General features: G+C 33.7%; 2 protein-coding genes across 4 annotated transcripts in view; both read right to left on the bottom strand.

Moving 5' to 3' along the window:
* LOC134540487 (gastrula zinc finger protein XlCGF26.1-like) overlaps positions 1-19,049 on the bottom strand; it is a 206,645-nt gene that overhangs the window by 69,905 nt on the left and 117,691 nt on the right. The window contains exon 5 of one of the 2 annotated variants that reach the window (XM_063383286.1): positions 2,371-4,132. The exons of the other annotated variant lie outside the window; for it this stretch is intronic. Within the exon in view, the coding sequence (XP_063239356.1) occupies positions 3,979-4,132 (154 nt within the window). The 3' untranslated portion in view covers positions 2,371-3,978. Of the gene's footprint in view, positions 1-2,370; positions 4,133-19,049 lie in introns of those variants that run through there. 2 annotated transcript variants of the gene reach the window in all.
* On the bottom strand, positions 5,469-18,944 carry LOC134540486 (uncharacterized). Of its 2 annotated transcripts, XM_063383274.1 has the most exons (3): positions 15,516-18,944; positions 15,255-15,368; positions 5,469-14,921 (listed from the first exon to the last, which is right to left on the bottom strand). In XM_063383274.1, exons 1-3 carry the CDS (start codon positions 15,618-15,620, stop codon positions 13,176-13,178), a joined length of 1,965 nt encoding a protein of 654 aa, XP_063239344.1. In that variant the 5' UTR covers positions 15,621-18,944; the 3' UTR covers positions 5,469-13,175. The 2 variants fall into 2 exon arrangements, with proteins under 2 accessions (XP_063239344.1, XP_063239345.1); XM_063383275.1 differs by lacking the exon at positions 15,516-18,944 and having other exon boundaries at positions 15,255-15,393.

The raw sequence follows: 19,049 nt of genomic DNA, 5'->3' as shown, positions 1-19,049 counted from the left end.
AACGGTTAAGGAAACTAGTCATTCTCTGTCACGTACGGGTGTGCTACTCGCGCAATATAGTCAAATATCGTCAAATACAACTTTCCGGGACGCTCAGTCATTTCTCGGTTAGCTCTGGTTTCACCACAGTAAACGGAACAAAATCTTGTCTGTAGGATAGTGATTTCATATTCCTATTACCGTAGCAGTATGGCGTTTGAAGAAAAACCAAGTTTGCTGTATACTGAGAGCCTACAAAAAAAAGTATTTATGGAGTTATTAAATTATTTACGAAACACAATTTTGTGGATAGTTTGGGAAATTATCATTTAGGACTTAAATGCTCGTTATTGGTGTGATCACGGGGGTTACATCGGTAAACTTTTTACATGTTACTAAGAAACGTTCATTCTACAACTGTACAAAATTTCTTCTTTGGGATAATTTTCCATCTATTAAAAACTTTTGTTTCTTAACAGCGAAATTCGTCCCGACCCGAGCCAACTTCGGCAACCTCGCAGTAGTACACACTACGCGGCTCGGATCGCTTCGGCGGTCAGACAAATTGTACCAGACTCTCAACAAATAAACTAATGTAAAGCTTAAGAACTTTGCAACTACTTTTATTTAATGTTTTCACATCGGGCTTTTCATGCATATTTCCATTTGTGCCATTTTTTTGCATAACACCTCTCTCCTAATATTATTGAATTCATAGCATATTTAGTCAAACGTAGTGAAAGGTTTTTAAATATAATCATAGAGATTAATGTTTTGAGTTAGTTTTGGTTTGCTATTATGAAGGTCTACTATAGTAATAACGTTTAAGGAGTGCTATATTGTTAAATTGCCAATTAAGTACTAAACTTAATTACATGTTTTCGGTGTTACGCGCAAGGTTTGCGGAGGTAAACATTTCACATGTTTCTAGAAAACGTGTATGTTACTACTGTTTAAAATTTCAGTTTGGAGCAAATTTTACAAAGATTAAAACTCTTCTATTTCGTGGGAGTGGAAGTGGCCCCAGCGCTTGCGGATGTGGCTCTGTCGCAGTGCGTAGACGACATTGATACGCTCGGAAGGCTCTAGTGATCCAATAAATTAAGCTAGACCTTTAAGAGATATGTCGCTGTTAAGCTTAAGAATTATACAACAACTTTTGTTCAAGAAATATTTTCGTAAAACCCTTTATTTTTGAGTGAATAATATTTTTATTTCCTTGACTGATGTAAAAAAACTTATTTCATTAATGAAACAATTTTTTTCTTACCTTTTATATTAACACTTAGAACTTTATTCATTATAAATGTGTGTAGTAGTGTTTTAATATTATTTTCATAAAGCTATCGAGAGTCTACGGTAAAGAGTGCGTAAATGGAAAGCATTTTAATGAACTGCTGTCAGTCGCTGTCATCTAGGGCTTAACTGCAAATTTTCGGTGATACGCACAAAGTCTACAGAGGCAAACTTTCGGTATGTTATTAAGCATAGTCGACTCTACCACTGTGCTATCATATTATTTATCTTGTTTGGTATCTTTCCGCCCAGCGGTCAAATTAACGTTGTCAAGGGCCTAAAACTCGTGCCCAAGCGTCTATTACGGGAAATGTGAACATATTACAACTTTTAAAAATTATCTACACACCAATTCTTACGCAAACTTCACTGTACGCAGTCACATACACCTTTACCTGTAACTATTTTTAAATGGAGTTTAAATATAATATAATTAATGTCCATATGGTTTATATATAATACTAGCTGCAGTACCCAACGTTTGCCAAGCTGAACCCAGGGTGATATATTGTCCGCGAGTAAGGCCGGGCTTCAACCAAATTCACTCCGGCCGCGGGATAGGCATTTACATGCAAAACAAATTATTGCGCGATTTCCACAATTTTTGTGATAAAAGCGTCAAACAAAAACATTCTTGTAGATTTTGAAGATCTTTAACAGTGCTATGGCTTCAAAAGTTTTAATTTTTTATTTCAAGATGGTGATATCATGTGATATAATATTCAAAGTATCATAGTTTTCAGGCTATTAATTAAATCGCTTAAACAGCTGTACTGCACCCTTGACTGAGTTTAATTCTTTAAAAAAAAGTCAACGGGACTGATACTCTATCTCTAAAAACAAAGACACAGCATGCAGGGGTGCAACAACTAAATTTCCAAAGGGTGGGCAATATACCTTTTTATAAAGAATCATCTATCCCCCCTATTGAAGCTGGGGGTCCGGGGGTCCTCCCCCGGAAAATTTTTTAGTTTAGGTGGAAAATGGTGCTATTTAAGCAGTTTTATTATCTAAAAATTGATTACACAGCACTTTCTTTGCCCCCATTTCAAGATTTCAGAGGGGGGGGGGGGGGGCAAAATACCCTTCCCCCCCCCCCCTGTTGTTGCGCCCCTGACAGCATGGTTATTTGTAATGGAAACATTGAGGCCGAGAGGCCCAGCCAACACCCTCAGGACACAAGGCCTGCTTTCAAGCGCGTGAGGTCATCAAGAGTGGTCCCTCACTCCGCTCTACGGCGCGCCTGTTTCACAGCGTTCAGCTGCTTTTCGCTGTTATGTTATTACTTTTATATTCTTATAATTCTGTCTCACTGTATGGACATTACATATAACATTAATTAAAAGTAAATGTGGATTAAAATTTAACTAATTAAGTCATGCGATTTAAATTCGGAGTACAAAATCAGTAATTTCTCGAAGAGGAAATCTTCGACACACATAATCTTAGCTTGTCTAATATAGTATTAAACACATTTCATTAAAGCGTATTCGTCAATCATTTAAAATTTAATCGTATAATGTTATTAAAACTGATATTTTTAAGAATGAAAATGCGTGGCTAAGATAACCATTACAAAAACGTATCAGAGTGTTATAATACGTTTGAAGAAATTGACTTAAAGTTTATAGACATAGTCATTTTTTTATTTATTACATTTTCTAACGTGCGCCTTTAAAATATACCTTGGATGTTTTGTAAAAATGTTTCTACTCACAGCAGTGCTAGTTTCGTTAATAAACACAGTTATAGACTGTTTTATCACGACAGCAGGCCACCGAAGCAAACTATATTTTCTTTATTTTAATGAATTTTAGGTTGCTTGTCAAGAAGCTAGTTCAGTTTGACTAAGCTCATCGAAACAAACGAACTCTGCTGAAGTAATTAAAAAAAAATTCTGTCATTCCATTTATTATCCATAAACTGTTTTGGCTGTTTTTAAACTTATGTTGACAATATGTTTATAAAACAATATAATTACCACTGGAATTATTTTAGAACGCACTTATAGTCTTACCTAACCCAGACGCCTCCCAAACAAATACGCTTAGTTTTAGTTAGGTTACTAAAAAAAGATCCAAATGAACTTTCAGTTTATGACTGAATATAGCTACATAACATAAATACATACCTACACATAATAAACAATATTATAACAAGACGTAACTTTATTAGATTTCATAATTGCTGAAGACAGTTTTGCTGTTACAGAACAAACTTTGAACATCATTCACAGTATATTGTTACAATACCAGCAGAGTATATAGTGATTAGTATATTTTAGCAGTAATTGGTTTTAATGGTGAAATGTAAACATCATCTTCATCCGACGATAAAAGGCTATAATGACCATAAAAACAAGTGCACTTTGTAGTCATAATACGGTTTCAAGTGAATTTAGTCAACCAGAGAAAAAGTACTCTTCTCTCGTATGTAACTGATACTTACTTTGTAGTGTTTCAAGAAATTAAAATTTTATTTGTTATTATTGTTGAACGGGCAATTTTTTTTTGTGTAAAAATGAGGCAAAATTATTTCTTCCTGGGTTCCTAAAAGAATCTTATGGGCATGAGGTGTAATGGAATACACAAATTGAGAATTTCAAGTTACAGGGAAATAATTAAAATGTATGTTTTCGAATTCCAGGTGGACAGACTGTTCAAAAAATGAAATAACAAAAATTTGAGTTTAATTGAACATGTGCTAACTCCTGTTGCAAAAAATTATTTTTATTTCAGGGCTTTCTCGACTATGACTAGGTGCTGACAAATAAGAAGGGCAGTTGGGAAATATTTCTGGAACGGCATCATCACATAATCTTGGGTGTGCCAGTGGAGCAGTCAGATGATTGCCAGTTCTAGAATCAAAACAGTTTGTTTCCTTCAGTATGTAGTCTGACTATAAATGCAACTCGCACACCTTAAAATAAAGAAAATAATTATTTGAAACAATGCATTCATTTTAACAAGACCAGTTGAGCAAATACAAATTTGGTTTATAGTGTATAATATTTTTCATTTATTGGTGTAGGTTTGACCTTTATTAAGATTTCAGGGTCAGTTAATTGCATTTACATAGAAAATATAGTTATTTAGCAATCTTTCTTATCCTACGTTTATTATGAAGTTTAACAGTAAACATTTTTCTGCCAATATAAAGAGGAAGTGTAAGTAATTTTCTGACGTTTGAATAGTGTTTTGTAAGATTATTCAGTATTAAACCACGTAATTGAAATATATATCCGAGAAACCTATTAATAAGTAAGTATAAAATACTATAATTTTTTTATTTGATACCAAGCAGTGGTATCATTGACTAAGCTTGCTCGTTTATTTTACTGGCATTGTGGGGAAAGAGCAAGTTAAATTTGACAGTCTTAGCGATAGTTTTATGCATTTGAAACCACTTAAATCCAATGTTATTAAGAAATCAAAACAGTTTCTGGGCATATAATTTTAGTAATGAGAATTAATATTCGTTAATTTTGTTTCAAAATAATACGAAAAAATAATACTACAAAACTTTTAGTAATGTTTATAAAGCTATAACTAAAAAATTATGTACAAACGTAATTAGTTCATGGTCTCACGAATAAATAGACATATTAATTTTGAACCAAAATGAGCTTTAGTTATCAGAGTTACCGAAAAAATGTAAATTTAAATGCAATTTATGTTAACCTGTATTAATTTGTAAAGTTAACAAACAAATAAAAAATCGTTTTCTCTTACACTATGCATCAGAATTCTCATGTTTATCTACAAAAAGGCCCATACAGAAGATATGACCATCTAACATTCTATACATGAAACAAAGATGTAATCGAATTAAAAATGTTTTTTTTCCCTCTAAATTCCTTAAATGATGATTTTTAAAATCATGCATTTTTATTTTTTAAGAGAAAATTGCTCCTTGAAATGTTTTCAAGTATTTTTAAAGAATTCATAATTTAACATTCATGCATAACACATTTAAATATTACCTTCTCCAATATATATGGTAGTTTAAATATCAATAGCATTATAAATTTGAAAGTGGATGTATATGTATGTATGTAAGTATACATGTTTATATATAGCGTGAGTATTAGTGACTTGTAAATTTAATGCTTCTTGCAGGAAATTTCAAATATAATTCTAATAGGCCTTTGCTTTACTGAATTATATTTATTTTTTCTCTTTGGTTATAAATGCTTTTGTTTTATAGTTCGTTACATTCGGTAGCACAACAGCGATACGGCATGTTAACTGATGTCTCAGTTCCAAATCACATGAGAAACCCACATCCCGACACAACGACTATACGGAATGTTAAGTGATAGCTCGGTTCGAATTACAGCAAAAACCGACATCGAGTAACAAAGCAGTGAACCAGCATGTGAACTGACCGCTCAGCACGAAATCTGTACAAAAACTGACCTCTGGCAAGCTACAGAAGGGAAGGAACACGTGCGCGCGCTAGGCTCGACCCTTGCCGGCCGGGGCAGGCTAGGACCACTCCTGCTGACGTCACACGCCTCCCTCCGTTTAGAAAGCAGGCCCTTTATGTTGTATCCAGAGGGTGTTGGCCCAGCACATGGTTGTTGAAGAGGGGTGGCAGGGGGGCGAGGATGAGGCGCGAGGTGGCGGAGACAGGCTGCCGCGTTGCCAGCTCCTTCCTGGAAGGTCACCCACCCCTCGCGACTGTGAGCCAGGGAGACGGACACGCCTTGCGCCGTTGCGCGCGGGGTAGTGACAGTTCTGCATTTACAACTTCAGTGGTTAGTGTTTAACTCTTTACAGGACAGCAAATAAAAACAAAAACTGATAGCATGATGGTCATGCATTAAAAATAATAAAAATTGTGCTTGCGCAGTTCGTCTTCACAAATTAAATTTGTACATTACTTTAAATAGTTTTTTCTGTGGTTGTTTTTTCATATATAATTTAGGATGATTTTATGTCACACTGTTATGCACACCGAGTCTTCTTCGAAACAATCCTGTCTAAACCAAGTGCTTATTAATTTTTTTAACTTCACATTTATTATGACAAGAGATTTCAAATTCCTATCTGAATATCTACACACACTTGATAAAATTTTATTTTAATAGCGAGTTTTAAAAATAACACAGAATAGTTTTTGCTATCTATAGATTTAGGTTGCTCCTGAAAATTCAAATGTTTCTGAAGACGCACAACGATTACATTTGTTTCAAACTTTGATATTTTTGGTAGAGCCGTGTAGATAAAAAAATCTAGCGACACTCACATTCTGTCAATTAGACTTTTTTTTAAGAAAAAGATTTTATGGCGTCGAGGTCCGTGGCTAGCTGCGCCCTCGGCTACCGAACATGAAGGGAAGGGATGGGGAAAGGTGTGTGACGCCAGCGTCTCACCGAGGTCACTCATTCTCTCTTGTGTAGTATTAGTGTTCGGAATGCTCGACTACGTGTGACTTATTCAACGAAGTTTTATCAAGTCTTGGTACGCAGTGTGCGATTATGGGCAGCACAAAATTCCTCAAGAAACGGCCACAATAAATTGTCAAAGCGAAAGAAATCCGCAAAAAAGAAAATGCTTCTGGCACGTATGCTAAAAATAAAAAAGGTACTTATGTACATTGAGTGTTATATTTATTTTTATGCATACATGGATATGAGACATTTATGTGTGACCTACTGTAAAACTTTTAAAATAAGTTTGAAAACTGACTGTCCTGGAAATTCATTTTTTACATTATTAACAGATGAAAAAAAAAATATTTGCTTTAAACACATTTCGAACGGATTTAAGGTTTTCTTTTATGCTTAAAAATAATTTCTATATGCCTATATATTGAAAATTTATTATTGATACATTACACTTGTGTGCTAGTGACAATGTTAACCGTAAAAGTGCGGATGCATACGGGACAATTTTGATTTTTATATGCAGCTATAAATACCATTTTTATTAGGATGCAATTTTATGTCTATACAATTTTTTGTAATTTTTACTGTCAATTTCACGTGTTGGCACTTATTTGCCAGCGACAAAAGATTATAAAACAGAAACTGAGAAAACAATCCAGAAATATTTCTGTAAAATATTCTTTATGTTATTCCATTTTAAAATTTTACCATGTGTATATATTTTTTTAGACGTATACGTAAAACAAACTTTTTATTAAAAATTCACTTAATGTAAGAATCTATTTACATTAAAAGTAGTACTAAATTAGATTTTCTGAGTTTTGGTGACGACTTTGCCCACTCACCGATGGACTGCCATTGTGATTATACACACGTCTTATATTTGCTACAATGTGACTGAAAAACGTTATATAATTAACGTTTATATAGTTTTATTTAACAGTAATGAATAGTATCAAAATGTATATTATTAACGTCATGTTATAATTGCATGTCTAACATCTAACAGGTGCACAATGTTAGTATATTTAGGAGTATCATTTCTGTGACAAAACAACTTATGTAATTAATGTTGATTGCATCCATCACTGCAAGTCACTTTGGAAGAAAGAAATAATATCGTAGAACGAACAAAAATGCAAGCTGATTGTGAGCTATGGCACAAAATGAGACGTGTGCGGTTAAAAGCCAGTCATTTTGGCGTTGTTTGTCGCTGGAAAGAATCTACGTCCTGTTCAAATCTTGTTAAACAGTTACCTACTTAACAAGCCCCCGTTTTCGACACTGGCAATGGAATACGGTCGTCGCAATGAGCATATTGCCATTCAGAGGTTTCAAGCACAAACCGGATTAGTTGTACAGAAATGTGATTTATTTTTGGATCTATAATAGGGAGATTTGAGTGCTAGCCCCGACGGACTTGTGGTCGAAGAAAATGCGATTGTTGAAATCAAGTGTGTGCCTTTTGTAGTTGACCAAGGGCTCCAAGAATCTGCAGTAAGAAAAAGAAAGTTTTTTCTACGTGTGAATGATGATGGAAGTTTAATACTTAAACGTTCACACCTTTATTTTTATCAGCTTCAAAGGACTTTAACAAAGCGCAAATATTGTTACTTCATAGTAATGTCTGGCGTTCGTCAGAATTTACACGTAGAAAGAGCAGTAAGAGATAAGCTCATGTGGAAAACAGAAATGTTGCCGAAACTGACTAGATTTTATCGTAGGTGTTTACTGCCTGAGGTAGTGGTGCCAAATCAAAGCATAGGCAGAGCCATTAGAGAACCAGACTACATTTTGTAAGCTGAAAAAGCTTGGTAGAGAAACAGCAATCAAGACGTTAAAAACTGAGCTGGAAACAGCAAGGGATAAATGAATGTAAATATAATTGAAGTAAGATATTTTTGTTCTTTGAAACTCTGGACGATTAGCCATAAAATGTTCTGTTGTGTTCAAATTTGTTCAAACATCGAAAACATTAAGTTAAACGAGAGAAAAAAATATTTTTGGAAGTAACTGTTCATGAGTTTTATATAAGGTTCTAATTTTATTTGAAGTTTATATTTTATGTTCTGTGGAGACATACCTTTTAAAATATTGTTTACAGTGAATTTCGAAGAACTGTTATATGTAGTTGTTTATTTTGTGTATACTATGATGTAAAAAAAACGAAAATTGATTTATTTATTGAAATGGATGTTCTAGTAATATACATGTCTTTTGGTCTCTATGTTGACGTAAACTGCGTTTCTACTATCAGTGATATGGTTTTTCTTTTCAATATTAGTATGTTTCTTATTTTTCAGCTTTTTGTCTATAGTGCTTTATAGAGTCTAGATTACATCGTCGGTCTTTTGCAAAAAGGTGCCAAGTGACATTTTCTTACATTTGCACTAGAGGGGAAAAACTACATTTTTAACAGTATCGTCTACCATAACCGGGTTTTTTTTTTTTTCACAGGTGAACGATATTAACACCAATTAGTGGCTTTAAAATGTACTAAAAAATGTGATAACATAACACTTGCTATGATGTTTGGTAATTAGTAATTATGTTACTTGTCCCCTTTTTGCATTTCTGTTATTGTTGCCAGTGAGTATTTAAGTAACAATAATGACACTTGTACCCTTTTTTGTTTCAACTATACTTGTAACTGTTATACTTTTTTACATTATTATTCTGACATTATAAACCAGAACCTAACAATGAAACCTACAATGAAACATTACTTAAGTAAACAATATTTTGTCGATCCAAAAAGGAATCAATGTTAACGTCAATAGTCATAAGAAGAACATTAGTTGCAGGAAATGTAGTAGAAAAGAATAACTATTGATGAAATCTTTAACACATATTCCTATATTCAAACATAACAAACACAAATAATTATATTTTTCTCATGTGTTTCCAACTGAATTAGAATTAATGAACCAATATTCGGCAGTAACACATTCAAACATAAGAGCTAAAAAAACTGTTTCCCCTTGTCGATTCAAATTTGAATCAATATAATAATGTTTTGTAGTAACCTCTTGTTCTTGGTCATATTTTCATGTTCTTCTTGATAAAGTTGTGGAGAAGACGTTTACTAATAAAAGTCTTCAACAGTTTTGGTTTTACATTCAATGTAACAACTAAAAATAAACAGTATCCTATTTTCCTTTGTCTATCGAAAGTAGACCCATGTTTGTCCGTCACATTTTATTCTTGGGTACCATCTTCTTCATCACTTTCATCCAGATGATCATGCTCTTGTACGGAATGTGGCAGAGAAGAATATTCCTCATGAAAATTTTTGGGTATAACCATTTTCTTGCATAAGTTCATCAGGTCTTTGAACTTGGCTTCTGAAATAGGTCTTTTCTTGCTGTAAGCCCTGTAAACCTGGATTTGGTCAAAGCTCCTGCGCTTCAGCATATCAGTTCTACTAATATCCTTTGTGTAACTTGAGTACCAAATTTCAGCACACTTGTATCCTTTGGTAAACTTAATTCCCCGTAGTGCTGACCATCTGATTCGATTCCCTTCACAGTCCTTCAGAGTCTTGGGAAAATAGTTATCTTGAAGTGATTCCCAGTCTTCGAAATCACTGTACTCTAGTTTTTTTACCAGCAATGGACTAGGGTTAGTTCTTGCCATGTGTATAAATTTTTTTAGACGTATACGTAAAACAAACTTTTTATTAAAAATTCACTTAATGTAAGAATCTATTTACATTAAAAGTAGTACTAAATTAGATTTTCTGAGTTTTGGTGACGACTTTGCCCACTCACCGATGGACTGCCATTGTGATTATACACACGTCTTATATTTGCTACAATGTGACTGAAAAACGTTATATAATTAACGTTTATATAGTTTTATTTAACAGTAATGAATAGTATCAAAATGTATATTATTAACGTCATGTTATAATTGCATGTCTAACATCTAACAGGTGCACAATGTTAGTATATTTAGGAGTATCATTTCTGTGACAAAACAACTTATGTAATTAATGTTGATTGCATCCATCACTGCAAGTCACTTTGGAAGAAAGAAATAATATCGTAGAACGAACAAAAATGCAAGCTGATTGTGAGCTATGGCACAAAATGAGACGTGTGCGGTTAATAGCCAGTCATTTTGGCGTTGTTTGTCGCCGGAAAGAATCTACGTCCTGTTCAAATCTTGTTAAACAGTTACCTACTTAACAAGCCCCCGTTTTCGACACTGGCAATGGAATACGGTCGTCGCAATGAGCATATTGCCATTCAGAGGTTTCAAGCACAAACCGGATTAGTTGTACAGAAATGTGATTTATTTTTGGATCTATAATAGGGAGATTTGAGTGCTAGCCCCGACGGACTTGTGGTCGAAGAAAATGCGATTGTTGAAATCAAGTGTGTGCCTTTTGTAGTTGACCAAGGGCTCCAAGAATCTGCAGTAAGAAAAAGAAAGTTTTTTCTACGTGTGAATGATGATGGAAGTTTAATACTTAAACGTTCACACCTTTATTTTTATCAGCTTCAAAGGACTTTAACAAAGCGCAAATATTGTTACTTCATAGTAATGTCTGGCGTTCGTCAGAATTTACACGTAGAAAGAGCAGTAAGAGATAAGCTCATGTGGAAAACAGAAATGTTGCCGAAACTGACTAGATTTTATCGTAGGTGTTTACTGCCTGAGGTAGTGGTGCCAAATCAAAGCATAGGCAGAGCCATTAGAGAACCAGACTACATTTTGTAAGCTGAAAAAGCTTGGTAGAGAAACAGCAATCAAGACGTTAAAAACTGAGCTGGAAACAGCAAGGGATAAATGAATGTAAATATAATTGAAGTAAGATATTTTTGTTCTTTGAAACTCTGGACGATTAGCCATAAAATGTTCTGTTGTGTTCAAATTTGTTCAAACATCGAAAACATTAAGTTAAACGAGAGAAAAAAATATTTTTGGAAGTAACTGTTCATGAGTTTTATATAAGGTTCTAATTTTATTTGAAGTTTATATTTTATGTTCTGTGGAGACATACCTTTTAAAATATTGTTTACAGTGAATTTCGAAGAACTGTTATATGTAGTTGTTTATTTTGTGTATACTATGATGTAAAAAAAACGAAAATTGATTTATTTATTGAAATGGATGTTCTAGTAATATACATGTCTTTTGGTCTCTATGTTGACGTAAACTGCGTTTCTACTATCAGTGATATGGTTTTTCTTTTCAATATTAGTATGTTTCTTATTTTTCAGCTTTTTGTCTATAGTGCTTTATAGAGTCTAGATTACATCGTCGGTCTTTTGCAAAAAGGTGCCAAGTGACATTTTCTTACATTTGCACTAGAGGGGAAAAACTACATTTTTAACAGTATCGTCTACCATAACCGGGTTTTTTTTTTTTTCACAGGTGAACGATATTAACACCAATTAGTGGCTTTAAAATGTACTAAAAAATGTGATAACATAACACTTGCTATGATGTTTGGTAATTAGTAATTATGTTACTTGTCCCCTTTTTGCATTTCTGTTATTGTTGCCAGTGAGTATTTAAGTAACAATAATGACACTTGTACCCTTTTTTGTTTCAACTATACTTGTAACTGTTATACTTTTTTACATTATTATTCTGACATTATAAACCAGAACCTAACAATGAAACCTACAATGAAACATTACTTAAGTAAACAATATTTTGTCGATCCAAAAAGGAATCAATGTTAACGTCAATAGTCATAAGAAGAACATTAGTTGCAGGAAATGTAGTAGAAAAGAATAACTATTGATGAAATCTTTAACACATATTCCTATATTCAAACATAACAAACACAAATAATTATATTTTTCTCATGTGTTTCCAACTGAATTAGAATTAATGAACCAATATTCGGCAGTAACACATTCAAACATAAGAGCTAAAAAAACTGTTTCCCCTTGTCGATTCAAATTTGAATCAATATAATAATGTTTTGTAGTAACCTCTTGTTCTTGGTCATATTTTCATGTTCTTCTTGATAAAGTTGTGGAGAAGACGTTTACTAATAAAAGTCTTCAACAGTTTTGGTTTTACATTCAATGTAACAACTAAAAATAAACAGTATCCTATTTTCCTTTGTCTATCGAAAGTAGACCCATGTTTGTCCGTCACATTTTATTCTTGGGTACCATCTTCTTCATCACTTTCATCCAGATGATCATGCTCTTGTACGGAATGTGGCAGAGAAGAATATTCCTCATGAAAATTTTTGGGTATAACCATTTTCTTGCATAAGTTCATCAGGTCTTTGAACTTGGCTTCTGAAATAGGTCTTTTCTTGCTGTAAGCCCTGTAAACCTGGATTTGGTCAAAGCTCCTGCGCTTCAGCATATCAGTTCTACTAATATCCTTTGTGTAACTTGAGTACCAAATTTCAGCACACTTGTATCCTTTGGTAAACTTAATTCCCCGTAGTGCTGACCATCTGATTCGATTCCCTTCACAGTCCTTCAGAGTCTTGGGAAAATAGTTATCTTGAAGTGATTCCCAGTCTTCGAAATCACTGTACTCTAGTTTTTTTTACCAGCAATGGACTAGGGTTAGTTCTTGCCATTTCTATGACAAAGGGCCACTGCGAAGGTGCCATGATAGTTCGATTCTTAATGAACGTAGCAATTGTGCTGTGCACAGTGTCAGCACCCATGTATGTATGTCCTGTTAACAAAAACTTTAACTGAATACTTCGAACTCCTGGCAATTTCTGGCAGTTATGGTACAGCATTGAGAACATACATCTGTTCTTGTTCTGTCCTGGACAGTTATCGCAGTATAGAGCAATGTCTAACTGTTGATGCTCACCCAGCTCTTTGTCAATATCTTGCAACCACAGGCTTACACAGGTAGAGATTTCAGTTGACCCTTTTCTCCCATCACACTCACCCCAGACGTAACAAGTCCCACGACCATTCCTGTTTTCATACACTGTTAGATTATAAAAGGCATATTTACATGCATAGTACATCAAAGTACTATCAGAATGTGGAGTAGTCAACACTCGCTGAAGGTCGAAACTAGCAACAATAAGTGATGCGTTTTCTTTTGTCTCTTTAGTGTCCTCCTTGTATTCCGCATATGTGGCATGTTTTTCATTCATGTGTGTCAAATAACTCTCCCTGTCAGTAGCAGTCATATCTCCTGAGGCAGTTTTGTTCTTTATACTTTCACATAATCCACATTTTTCTTTCTTAGGCATATAGAATGCAAGATTAAACGACTTAAATGAATTTCTAAATACATTAAATGACACGGCTGATTCTCCTGTTTCATCCATTCCTTTTTTATAATCATTGTAAATTATGTTCATGTTCAAGTGTGAAGGCAAGTATCGACGGTTGGAATCCTTTCGGCAGTAGTGAGATGGCACCGCTGGTAGATTAGAAATGAATTTTTCCGCACTTTTTACAAGAGCATCTGGTGTTTTGTTGTGACTTTCTGATTTGCCTCTTTCATCGACCTTCGCTGTGTTGATGCTGGTTGCATGTTCAATGGTATAGTGCACTTTTTTCTTCTTCAAAGCCAGTGTTGCAAGAAAGAATTGTCTACACACAGGGACCGGCTTTCCTTCGATATCAAAATGGTATCTGTATGTGTTTAATCTTTTCTCAGGGTTTTTAGTATCTTTCCTTCTTCTACTCACTGCAACTTTCGATACATGAGAGCATATCCAGTCATTTTGCTGCTGAGATTTTAAATTTGTATTATAGTAAGAAAATATACGTTGTCTTTCTTCATCAGCAATATCTTTACATCGTAATTTACATTTTGTACAAGGGTTTAGGGGCAGACATTTCCCCGGAACAATATAACCTTTCGTGCTCTTGTAAGGCTCTCCTGCAATTTTCCTCTTCTTTCTGAATATTCTTGAATTTTCACCCTTCTTCCTTTTCTTAGGTATATCTCCGACAACTTCTTCTACATCGGAACATGCAACATTACATGAAATTTCACCACCTTCATTTCCATGATCATTCACCTTCTTATTTCGTAATACTTTATGTTGTTGTTTACTTCCACATTTTGGCACCTGGTTAGTAATTTTCTTCTTTTTTGAAGCAAAGACTTTCTTATTTTTAACTGATGTCTTTGCTTTCTTTACTCGTACATTATAGTCAGAACTATCACTTTCATCCTCCGAGTTGGGAGAAGAAAAATTGGAACCCGAAAGAGACAAATCCTCCTCTTCACTTTCTGCAGCTGACAACGAGCATTCCTGCATAGTTGATATACCACCATAACTTTTAACAATCTGAAACAAAAGTAATATAAACCTTTAAGTGTGCTAAGCTTATTATTATTATATACCACATTTACAATTTCAGTATGTTGAAACTAAATACATATCCGGGTTAAGCAAACAACATAGACATTAATATATATTATGTCACATTTACAATTTTCGTATTTTGAACTTAAACAAACTGTTTTTTATCCTAAGTGAACATATTATTATGTCACGTAGTGTTATTTAATGTAACAATGACGTAAGTTTGTTAATCAAAATTCAATTGCAATAATGAAAAAAGTTGTTGCATAATGTATCACCTAAAGTTTTTAGGTTAAAAAATGATGTTGAACTTACTTGTGGTGAGAGTATTACTGTATTTTCCCCAGCATCGGTATTAACAACATTATTTTCCACTATTGTTGAAAAGTGTTCTTGCACATTTGATGAACTGCCACAACTCTCAACAATCTGAAAATAATCAAATCCCTTTCCTAAAAAGATAACCTATTTTTATTTAAACAGCAAAAAAATGTCATTGTTTGTTATCATCAAATCTGGATGTTAATTATTTTAGACAAATGTTGGTTATAAATTAGAAAACAAGGGTAAACTTACCTGTTGTGAAATTATTCCTGTATTTTCTACACATTCACAATTTAAGTTATCATCTTCTCCTAAAGCCAAACACATTTGTATCATTCTCATTCCCCGACTATCCATGTTTACGTCACTGCATAATGAATAAACACACGCCAAACCAAGGAGCACATGGGAGAAAGTTATACACTATTCATTTAGATTTATTTAATATACAGTACCACCAACCACAAAAAAAAATATTGTGCACAAGGAGGAATGAATTCCAGGCAACAAAACCTCTATATTTTGCTGTTCACAAAATTTCATATTTCTTTGACAATTATATTATATCTTTATTTACATATCAAATACATGATAACAAAGTTAAAAATACATCTCAAACCTTAAGTGCAAGAATTATTACATGTAAATGTAACAACGAACAATATTATTATGAGATTAAAGGTTCCATGTACACTGACATTTTTTTTTTACAATATAAATCTAGTTTGCAAAAAGGTGCTATGTGGCACATGGCACCATTTTGCTTTTGTTTTTATGTAGAACAAATGAGCAACAAGGTTCCATGTTCACACTTGTCTCCTTTTTGTTACTAAGATTTTTATCCATACGATTTATCTAGATAGTAAAAAAGGGTTATGTGGCACATAGCTCCTTTATGCAATCTCGATGAAGAAACTGTTGTAACATGTTACCCAAGCTATCTCTGTAATTATTGCATATTGAGTTGTCACCTTTATGCAGTACGTATATGGAGGACATCATTTGAAGTCTCCGGATGTACATAACTCCTTTTGGTAAAAAATGTTACTTGGCACCTTTTTGCAAAAGATCGACGACATACAGACTACCAATTTTGAGATATATACAGGTAAATAACTATGCACTGGCAAAACGTCTGTCGGGATCTGAAAGTGATATAAATTATTTTGCACACTTGACATTCAAATTAAGAAGACAATTGCTATCTACATCTGATTTCGAAAAAGGTCCCATTCACCCTGTGTTCAGCCCGGGCAACGCCGGGTACTGCAGCTTGTCTATGTATATGTATATATATACACACACACATATATATATATATATATATAAAATTATTTTTCATGCATTTAGCACAATTTTTACTCAATTGAAAATCTCTGTATGTATAAATAAATGCTGATATATCATTATTTCCTTGTTAATAGGAAACAAAAAGGAAATATATATATATATAGGCTATATATATATATACATATATATTACTTCAGTTTATAAGTTTGCGAGTTAAGAACAAATATCCATGAACGATACGGGGCTCTTGGTTTGCCTATTGTACTTGCACTTGGCAATTGTATTATAAACTTACGTTTTAATACGTCAATGTATTAGGTCCTCATTTTTTACATTTCGTTAAATTGTCAATGTGTAGCAAGTATATGTATGTGCATGGTGTTTTATTTCTTACGAAATATTTGTGTCTTGACTCATCTCGACTACTGTTAAATTATTCAGTATTTTACAAATTGTTTAATATTTGAAAAATAGTCCTGCCCTATAACTCGAATCTATATATGTAACATAATTCAAACATTTGGTCACAAGCGTAATATTCGCATACATTATGTGGAGAAGTTAAAATATTCTAAATAAAAAAAAATAGGTTTGCTCATAAAATTAAATGTGTGTTTCTAGGAAAACCCACCAGAGTGTCGGGGCTTATGTTACGGTGTTACGGGACGTGTAAGTGCACGTAATCCTTGAACATGACATGCGATAGAGTCAAGTTTAACTGACCATTTGTTGTAGGATTATAACTAAAAAAATATATATTAAAAAATACGTTATCAATTTAGTATCTGAATTCATCTCCAAGAAACCCTGCTTTATACGATGCCCAATGAAGATTCCTGCTGTCCCGGGCTTCTAGTGCTGAAACACTGCTGAGTGAGTGTGCCTCGCCGAAAGTCCGCCCCTAGCTAGGCACGCGGCTGTTCTCCTCAGTGGGACACAGAACTGGCAACACCGGATGAACACGTGATCCCGCCAGCGCACCTCTTCCACCCTTCAGCCTACTCGCTGCCACGGTCATATCTCTGTCTGCGATCTCTCGCTCTCATCTCCACCCCAGCACTACCTGGTGACCATGATTCACAACCGCGACCTTGAAGCTTGCCCTTAAAACGAAATTTATAGCACTATATGAGAGTGTGGTGGTCATAGAGAAATAACACACAATTGCTGTTTGTATGTCTATAAGCCTTTGTCCTATAAAAAAATTTTTCATTTGAAAAAACAAATATTTAGGTCATTAATTGAGATAAAAACTATCCTACCCCTCAAGTTGGACTAAGTTACGTATATGTGCAAAATTCCATTAAAATCGGTTAAGTAGTTTCGGAGATTATCGTGGACGAACATCGTGACACGGGATTTTTATGTATAAAGATATATCAATAAAAATATACAGCATATCAGCTAAGTTACCTATATATTTATATTCAAAATCATAACGACTAAAATTATGTTATTTAAAAAATTCTGCTGTCTGAATATGCTTACTCATATCAGTCTCAAGGGCAATAAAATATTTTATAGTTATTAAAAATCAAAATAACTATATAATTGTGTAACTAAAGACCAGAATTTTCAAACAGCTTTCAATCGATCTTAAAAGTTATATTTTAAATGTAGTGCAATAAAATGTCTCACAGAAAACTCATTTATTAAATTAACAAGTTATTGTCATCTTATTTTTCTGAGAAATTTGCCCAAAATTTACTTACGTTCGCAAGTGGAGCCATAAATATAATTTAATTAATTACTACAACCATTTTCTTATTGCTTACATGAAATAACCTTTGGCAGACCACGGCCATCGCTGTTTTCAAACCACGTTATTGCGCACTGCTTCACAAGAAAAAGTCGGCTAGAACTCTGCCACATTAACAAAGGCAGCGCGCTGGAAGTGTGATCCCACCCAATCAATATTTACAAGAACAATATAATATTCAGAAATAAACTCTTAAGTAGGTTTTTTTTTACGAATGTGAACTGATTTATTTTTATTTATGGAAGGGCCACGGGGTGTTGCGCTTCGTCCCGGAAGCAATAGCCTGGCTTTAGCAGAGGTTTAAGGTGATTTTTGAATTCGTAGGCATCGTCTGCAGTTTGAAGTGCATTTCGGTTTGGAATCGCTGTAGACAGATAATTTTAAATAAAAATTTTTATTCTTGGTAAAATATATATGCACCTATTTGAGATACCAGACGTTTGGGATAAGTTGCAATTGAACCTTAAATGTGCAATATTGCAGCTCGTAACCTATAATTCGTACTCAAATCACAAACGAAGATATTTAACTTAAATATAAAAGATAAACTAGTTTTGAAATAATATCATCTAATCCAGGCCATCATAAAATGGCTTTACAGTTAAAATTATATATATATTTATATTTATGAAAGCATGAAAGACAAGCGAACTTAATCAGAAACACATAAGAATAATCAATATCCAAAATTTAAAACAAAATATTTTTCCAAAAAATTGGTTGTCTGTAAAGTCGGT

Source organism: Bacillus rossius, chromosome 16, assembly GCF_032445375.1.
Source record: "Bacillus rossius redtenbacheri isolate Brsri chromosome 16, Brsri_v3, whole genome shotgun sequence".
NCBI classification, from domain to species: domain Eukaryota; kingdom Metazoa; phylum Arthropoda; class Insecta; order Phasmatodea; family Bacillidae; genus Bacillus; species Bacillus rossius.
The sequence above is the reverse complement of the archived record's forward strand: the minus strand, read 5'-3'. Positions and strand labels throughout refer to the sequence as shown.